This window comes from Neovison vison, chromosome 7 (genome assembly GCF_020171115.1).
Source record: "Neovison vison isolate M4711 chromosome 7, ASM_NN_V1, whole genome shotgun sequence".
Lineage (NCBI taxonomy): Eukaryota > Metazoa > Chordata > Mammalia > Carnivora > Mustelidae > Neogale > Neogale vison.
In genome coordinates this window covers 192,233,273-192,242,514 of record NC_058097.1, presented here as the reverse complement: position 1 = coordinate 192,242,514, position 9,242 = coordinate 192,233,273, and the positions used below count along the sequence as shown (strand labels likewise).

The window sequence follows — 9,242 nt, the reverse complement described above, 5'->3', positions numbered from 1 at the left end:
CCCAGCTCTCCCTGACCCCCCAACCTGTCATTGTAACACCATAATTTCTACCAATGTAATGCCTTCTGAGATTAGCAAATTTGGCCAGGACGAATTTTGATAAGCAAGAGAGAAGTTTGGATTTTATTCAAGGAAAATAGGGTTCCATCTATATTTTTGGAAGGGGCTGTGCTATGTGTTTTAGAAAATCATTTCTAGCATTCCTCAAACCCATTCAACCACATCTGCCACTAGTTGGAAACTTTAGCATGCAGATTGCAACCTGAACTATAGTAACTTTCTTCTTTGACTCTTAAAATGTTAGAGATCATTTAGTCCAACTCCCCAAAGAAAGCTATATATCTTCTACAACATCTCAAATAATAAATGTGCAGGGAACACAGGGTGAGAAGTAAAATAAATATCATCTTTACCTGAATTTTTTTTTAAGATTTTATTTATTTATTTGACATAGAAAAACCAGGGGGGAGTGGCAGAGGGAGAAGCAGGTTTCCTGCTCAGTAAAAAGCCCTATGCAGGGCTTGGTCCCATGATTCTGATCATGACCTGAGCCACATGAACCACCAAGTTGCCCCTACCAGAATTTTGAATCTGTCATTTTAGACCACACTTTACCCATGGCAATTCTCATCTCCATGTTTCTCAGGGTATAGATGAGAGGATTCAGCATGGGAGCAATCACAGTATAAAACACAGAGACTTCCTTATCCTTGTTCTCACTCCCAGCAGGTAGAACATAAATATAGATACAAGGCACAAAGAACAAGATGACAACCATTACATGAGAGCTGCAGGTTGAAAGAGCTTTGCGTCTCCCTACAGAAGAGTATGTCCTAAGATTGTATAATATGAGAATGTAAGAAGCCACCAGGACAAGAAAGACAGCAACCACCACCATTCCTGAGTTTGCAATCATTAAGATATTAACAGCATGAATGTCTTTGCACACCAGTTTTAAGAGAGGCTTCACATCACATATGTAGTGATCAATCTGATTAGGACCACAGAAAGGTAAATGAAGTACAACCAGCAGTAAAGCGACAGAGTGCCAAAAACCCACACCCCAGGCCATGAAGACCAACATGTTACACCTCCGCCGGTTCATGATGACCATGTAGTGCAGGGGCTTGACAATGGCAACGTAGCGGTCTAAAGCCATGGACACCAAGATGAATATCTCCACACCTGCCAGCAAGTGGGCAGTGAACAGCTGGGTCATACAGTTGTTATAGGAAATGTTTTTTCTTGCTGCGACCAAGTCCCTGATTAACCTGGGGACCACTGTGGAGGTGTAGCCAAGATCCATGAGGGAAAGGTGACAGAGAAAATAGTACATTGGTTGTTCGATTAGATGGCTGCAGGTGATCGTGAATAAGATGAGAAAATTTCCCACTAAGATTACCAAATAACAAAGCAGGAAGAAGAAAAAGAACAGTAGCTCCATTTGCTTATTTCCCCACAGACCCATGAAGAGAAATTCTGTGACATTGTTCTGATTTTCCATGTGGTTGAGGTGATTCCAGAGACATAATAGAAACTTAATTTATCTGAAATAATACAGAACATATGACATCTATAATAGCCTTTTAAAATTTTGTAATATTTATAAATTGACAAAATATGTAGATTTCTTGCTGATTTTTTTTCACTTACCTAATACACTCTAGCTCCTTCCACATTGTTACAAATGGCAAGATTTCATTATTTTTTTAAAGATGTTATTTATTTATTTGACAGGCAGAGATCACAAGTAGGCAGAGAGGCAGGCAGAGAGAGAGAGAGGAGGAAGCAGACTACTGCTGAGCACAGAGCCAGATGTGGGGCTCGATTCCAGGACCCTGGGATCATGACCTGAGCTGAAAGCAGAGGCTTTAACCCACTGAGCCTCCCAAGTGCCCCAAGATTTCATTATTTTTAATGACTAATAACCGACTGTACATACACACCACATCTTCTTTATCTATTCACCAGTTAATGGACATTTCTGAATTTATATATAATATCCCAATCACACAAAATTTTCCATATATCCAGGAGAACTAAAGATATATTCTTGAAATAAGGACAAAAATCAAGGCTCTGGATCATAGCAGAGATTGGTTGATAATTAGTTGACAATAGTTTCAGTGAGTCTTCTTTTTGACAGGTTTAGTGAAGATTCAGAACATAGAGAGGCAGGGAAAAAGGAACTGGGACACAATCTGGAATCTGAATATAAGTTCCCCAGTCTATTATAGCAGTTTATTATTATATACAAGCTTTCCCTTTTTTCTAATCATTTTAAAGACACATTTTGAGGTTGCTATTTAAAATGCTAGAAGCACTATGGAGAGCTAGTTATCTTCTATTGATATATTGAAGAACCCAAGGCAATTAAAGAATGTGTTGCATATTAAACCATGCAGTTAAGCAGCATAGCCACTTAGATGCAGTAGAACTTGGAGCAGAGAGTGACTATGTTGAGCCATCCCCTTTTACCTGTAACCAAATGTCTGCCACAGCGGACATAATTTGCCTAAAAGTCTTAAAGTCAATGAATTATTTTAATGGTGCCCCTGAAGGAACAGTATGATGTAATGGACAGATTTCTAGTCTAATGATCATGAAATTGAGCGTCCAAGCTCCTATGTCTTGTTACCTTTCTTGTTAGTATGGAGCAATTCATTCTCCCTGATCCTCTTTCTTCAGCTGGTATTGGAACCAATCATACTGGATCTGTCTGTCCTGTTTCAAGGGCAAAATAAATAAAGTTCATTTAGGGATATGAAATATAGACGCTTATGATTCTTACATGATTAAGTCTGAAGAAGAGTGCTCCCCAAAATGGAAAGGAACACGTTGTTGTATAAGAAGATAATTATCAGTACTTCCATCAGTTCATTGGATTTATCTGTGGATTTTATATTCTTCCACAATGGGGTTAGTTGAAGAACTCATGTTAGACGTACATTGAATGCAAAGAAAAAAAAATGATGTTAGTATAAATTTGTTCTGGGTTAATAAAGCAAAGCTTAGCAATATATTTATTTATGTTTAAGTTGAGAGTATTGAAACAGTCCTTGTGTATGTGTCAGATTGTGATCAGTTAAAGGATATATATGGACTTACAGACAATTTTTCATAAAATTGTAGAACCAAACTGTAACAAGTTCAGATCTTGGTTAAGACTCAACATCTCTCAACATTTGATCCAGTATTGTTCAGTTTTCAGTGACTGAACATTAGTTGGGAAAACATATACCCATATAGAAAAAAAAAAAAAATTCTATAAAGCAGCAAAGCAGTGACCATAGAATTCTCTGGGAATGTTGCCTTATGCATAAATATCCTCTGTTCACATTTGAATCATTTTCTTTTTGGTCATTATTTAATTCATTAAATAAAAATCCTGTTTCTCTTCTCTGTCTCTCTCTCTCTCCCTCTTTCTCACTCTTTCACACAAACACACAGACACACCATATATATGTATGAACAGGGTTTTTGGAGTAAATTTAGAGTCCACCTTTTTACATACTTTTTTATTTAAAGAATTCCTCTCAAGAACAGCTCCTTAGATTTTAAATCACTTGAGAAAAATGTATGAGGAATTCTTTGCATACACACGTTAACTACAGGTTAAAAGGAAAAGAAGTTTCATTAGCTTATTTGGAAGTGAAAATTATGACTGAGGACATGAGAATCTATGGATAGTGTAAAAATCCATCAAGGACAATTTGGCATGATTTTTCTGGCTTTTTAAAAATATTTATTTATTCATTCATTTATTTATTTTAGAGAAAGGGAGAGAGAGAACAAGCAAGCAGAGGCAGGTTAAGGGACAGAGGGAAAAGAGAAAGAGAATCTCAAACAAACTCCAACCTGAATGCAGAGCCTGCCCTGGGCTTGATTTCAAGACCCTGAGATTGTGAGTTGCATGGAAAGTAAGAGTCAGATCCTGAACTGACTGAGCCACCCAGATGCCCTGATTCTTCTGGCTTTTTAAAACTATTTATTACATCCAGGGCACTGGGTGGCTCAGTCCTTAAGCATCTGCCTTTGGCTCAGATCATGATCCCAGATTACTGGGATTGAGCCCCACACTGGGCTCTCTGCTCAGTGGGAAGCCTCCTCCTCCCTCTCCCACTCCCCCTGCTTGTGTTCCCTCTCTCACTGTGTTCCTCTCTGTTAAATAAATAAAATTAACTTTATCATATCTATAATAAAGAAAAATGTGATATTGAAATTTATGGGCTCAATTATGCAACACATTTATAGTTAAATCTTTAAAACCAGAATGGTAAATAATAATATATTCTAGGCACTTTAGTAACTTCTTTTCATTTACCAACCATTTTGTCTACACTATGACCTGATGAGGTCTATTGTTGTACTATTGCCCCTGTTTTGCAAATAAGGAAATTTAAACCCAAGGTTACACAAGTATGAGGGGGCAGTCTGTATCTAAACCTTTTCAATGTGATTTGGAAGCTCATACTTTATTCATTTTGCTTAAATACCCTCTCATAAATAAAAGCTTTAAACCTTCCCTTTGCCCTTAAATTATCAAGATTTTATCATGAATATCCTGAATGACCTCTCTAAAAAATAACCAACAAGAAAATGTATTCCAGAAGAATTTAAACTTAAAGATAAGGATTCAATAAGTTCCAATTTTTTTCAATAAGTTCGAATTTTTATGTAAAATAAATTGTTAAATATCCTAGTTATTCCCTCCCAATTTAAACATACTTATTTATGTATATATACCTACATTAATATATAAACATACATTACATTATACACATGCACACATACATACATAGTAATCAGGATGTTCACTTCTGTGAGATTTTAAATCTCTTTGGAATGTCAGGGTGATCCTCAGGCTGTGTTGTTTTTTATTTTAATTTCTGTGCCTGTGCTATAAAATAGCAAACACATGTGGAATGTCCCTGACTCTCCTGTGAATCTTCCATACAAAAGAAGCTTTGGGGGCGGGGGGGGGGGGGGGAGTGTTACTGGGAATACCCTGAATTAAAAGCACAAGAAGGACCTGAGGGACAATCTCCCACAGGCATTTTACAGTGGCCAGTGCATATGTGGTTAAAATTTGAAAAACAAAGCCCACATTTTTATAAGGTCATATGGATGGCTTGAGGCTTTTGTCACTTACCTCATGAGAGTTATTAGTGAGTGATTTAATACTTCTGCAGTGTTATAGCCCTGATGTAATATTATGGGTATATATACATATTTTTCTCTGAAGTTGCCATCCATTTAATTTCTGTAAGTCTATCAACATCTTACAATTTTTTTTTTCTTTCAGTGTACCAAGATTCATTGTTTATGCACCACACCCAGTGCTCCATGCAATACACGCCCTCCTTAATACCCACCACCAGGCTAATCCATCTCCCACCGCCCTCCCTTTCTCCCTCTCTCCTCTTCAAGAATAATTTCCTTGAAGACTGAAGTCTCTGTTGTTGATCATAATACATAATATATATTTAACAAATGTTGAATTATTTATCAATCCAATTATAACTTTTTTGTGCTACTGGATATTACTTTGTTTGGGCACTTGTTAGAATTTGGAAATGCCACAGTGCATAACCATTTTGTCCCCTTATTTTGGTTTGTTTTTATCTTCCTTTGCTTTTTATCTCCCTCTCCTTGAGTGAGAGAGAAATAGAGTGTCAGTAGAATCTCATGGGCACAGGTTGAGTAAATCATAGCCCTTAGTACATCACAGATGATCCTCCTGGGTCTACGCCAGGTCCATCTAGGGTTTTATTTTAATACACATTTTTCCTTTCTGCATTGCTCATCTCCACTTCTGCTTGCCCCTTCTCTGTACCCACCATATTCTAACACACTCAACTTCACTAGCATGGGATGTTGCACATTCCTTGGTTTCTTCTATAGCTGTCCACATCATGAAAGTAAATTCTTCCAATAGTGCCCTTAAATTATAGCATTTGTCTTTTCCTTGCTGCATAACACATACTCATATGTGCACTCAGTAATACAGCCTCAGAATGCATGAAACAAAATTAGGTAAATCCATATGAAAAAATATGAATCCATCTTCACAGGAGAAAATTGCAATACTCTTTTTTGAATTATTGATGATTAAAGCAAACATTATGTCAGGAGAATAGAAAAGATCTGAACAAAGCAACTTAAAAGTATTGTAGACACATACATAAAATTATACATCTAACAAGAACATGAACAAGAACAAGAACTTGGGTAGCTGGGAAAAGAGGATGACTGAGATCCATGGAACATATCATCTCATCTACCACCACTGAGAATTTCCTCCACAGTGTACAACATGTAGTGTGCATTCATATGACTTACATTTTGCCCCTGAGGTCTACCCATATAGTCACACTTTCTTCCCACATTAAGTCCGTAAACACAAGTAAAACCTTTAGCAACTGTCATGAATTGAAATAGATCTAGGCCTCTAGTTCTCTCTGGGTCTGTCAAAACCAGACAATCAAATGCACTGGTGAGGATTTGTTAACAAGATTTTCCTTAACCCCCATCTTTTTTGGTGCTTTTGTATTTGAGGCTTTAATGCTACAACATTTTATTTCAGCTGGTGCCAGAAAGAACTAAATATAAACAGATACCATCATATATTTCCTCTTCAGCCAGCTTCCTATAAAGCAGCAGGAGTTGACTCAGAGGAAGGAGATGATTTTGCAGGAATTTTATCAAAATTTCTAGAGCCTATCAGATCTTAAGAAAATAAGCTTGGTTTTGCAAGGAAATAACTCAAGCAATGTTATTATCTCATCCCCAGGCCATGAGAATCTGTTCTCCTCTAGCAATATGGAGGAAGGGGATTCTGATTGTGCAGAGGGTTCAGGGCCCTTGGCTTCACAAAATTCTCAGATTCAACCCCAAACCACATCATCTTAGATTTGTTTCAATTTTTTTTTTCTTTTTGTGGTTCTGTTGTTGACATAAGACACCATAAAGGCTGCGTTTTCTGTTCTCTTTACAGCCTTTCATGCCTATGATCAGACCCATGACTTCATTTTCATCAGGGTCTGTATTTTGTCTTCTGGAGACCAAACTGCAACAGGAAAACTCTCATCCTGATGGTTTACCTGAAGTTCTGTAAACCAAGTAATAACTACCTATCCTTTATGTTAGCCTACCGATGCCACCAACAGAAGGCAGGCCAGTTTACAATCCTTATAACTGTGATTGCTCACACATTATTCAAGCACCCCAATCATTGTGAATCTCAACACATCAAAGGAGTTTGTGGAAAATCAGTAAATTTTTTGTGTGTAAAATAGGAAAAATGTTCTTTCAAACATAAGGTCAACATTTTTAGAGACAAACATTATAAGAGTTTTCTCTCAAATTATTAACTTATATGTTTTTCCACTTAACAAATATATATTTTTTTCCTACAGATAGGAATAACCAGCTCTATGGTTTTCAATGTTATTTAGACTATGGTTGTCCTCATAACAACCAAATTCCTCACTTCTCTCCCAAATGAGTCTGCGTACTGTCCTTATCTGGTCCTGACCATAACCGACGCATCATTTTCAGACATTCTCAGTCTGCCTCAATTCTTTGTTCATACTGTTCACTCAGATAAGAAAGTCTTTCAGTTGTACCTTTCATAATCTACAGTTGACCCTTGAACAATGTGGGGATTAAAGGCATGTTTAACTTTTGAACCCTGCCCCAAACTTTTATTTATTTATTTTTAAAATATTTACTGATTTATTTTATTTTATTATTTTTTTTATTTTTTATTTCTTTTTAGCATAACAGTATTCATTGTTTTTGCACCACACCCAGTGCTCCATGCAATCTGTGCCCTCTCTAATACCCACCACCTGGTTCCCCCAACCTCCCACCCCACACCCCTTCAAAACCCTCAGATTGTTTTCAGAGTCCATAGTCTCTCATGGTTCACCTCCCCTTCCAATTTCCCCCAACTTCCTTCTCCTCTCTATCTCCCCATGTCCTCCATGCTATTTGTTACGCTCACAAATAAGTGAAACCGTATGATAATTGACTCTCTCTGCTTGACTTATTTCACTCAGCATAATCTCTTCCAGTCTCGTCCATGCTGCTGCAAAAGTTGGGTATTCATCCTTTCTGATGGAGGCATAATATTCCATAGTGAATATGGACCACATCTTCCTTATCCATTCTTCCATTGAAGGGCATCTTGGTTCTTTCCACAGTTTGGCGACCATGGCCATTGCAGCTATAAACATTGGGGTACAGATGGCCCTTCTTTTCACTACATCTGTATTTTGGGAGGTTTTTGATCACTGTTTCAATCTCGTTACTAGATATCGGTCTATTCAGGATGTTAATTTCTTCCTGGTTCAATTTTGGGAAATTATAGTTTTCCAGTAATGCATCCATTTCATCTAGGTTGCTTAGCTTATTGGCTTATAACTGTTGACAATAATTTCTGATGATTGTTTCTACTTCCTTGGTGTTAGTTGTGATCTCTCCCTTTTCATTCATAATTTTGTGAATTGGGCTTTCTCTATTTTCTTTTGGATTAGTGTGGCCAATGGTTTATTGATCTTATTGATTCTTCAAAAAACCAGCTTCTAGTTTCATTGATATGTTCTACTGTATCTCTTGTTTCTACTACATTGATCTCTGCTCTAATCTTGATTATTTCCCTTCTTATGTGTGGAGTTGGTTTGATTTGTTATTGATTCTCCAGTTCTTTAAGGTGTAGAGACACCTAGTATATTCTGGATTTTTCAATTTCTTTTGAGGGAGGCTTGGATGGCTATGTATTTCCCCTTTAGGACCGCCTTTGCTGTATCCCATAGGTTTTGGACCAAAATATCTTCATTCTCATTGGTTTCCATGAATTGTTTAAGCTCTTCTTTGATCTGGTTGATTCAAGCATTCTTATGCAAGATGGTCTTTACCTTCTAGGTGTTTGAGCTCTTTCCAAACTTTTCTTTGTGATTGAGCTCCGGTTTCAAAGCACTGTGATCTGAGAATATGCAGGGAATAATCAGTCTTTTGGTATCGGTTGAGTCCTGATTTGTGACCCAGTATGTGGTCTATTCTGGAGAAGGTTTCCTGTGCACTTGAGAAGAATGAGTAGTCTATTGCTTTAGGGTGGAATGTTCTGTATATATCTATGAGGTCCATCTGGTCCAATGTGTCATTCAATGCTCTTGTTTCTTTATTGATTTTCTGCTTCGATGATCGGTCTATTTCTGAGAGAGGTGTGTTAAGATCTC

General features: G+C 37.2%; 1 protein-coding gene across 1 annotated transcript; it reads right to left on the bottom strand.

Annotated features, from left to right (window-relative positions):
- Positions 1 to 574: 574 nt before the first annotated feature.
- On the bottom strand, positions 575 to 1,504 carry LOC122913627 (olfactory receptor 4P4-like). The gene has a single exon (XM_044260281.1). The coding sequence runs from the start codon at positions 1,502 to 1,504 to the stop codon at positions 575 to 577; it is 930 nt and encodes a 309-aa protein (XP_044116216.1).
- Positions 1,505 to 9,242: the final 7,738 nt, after the last annotated feature.

Bases quoted from the DNA above. Each gene is read 5' to 3' on its own strand.
- LOC122913627 (XM_044260281.1), bottom strand. From the start codon at position 1,504: ATGGAAAATCAGAACAATGTCACAGAATTTCTCTTCATGGGTCTGTGG.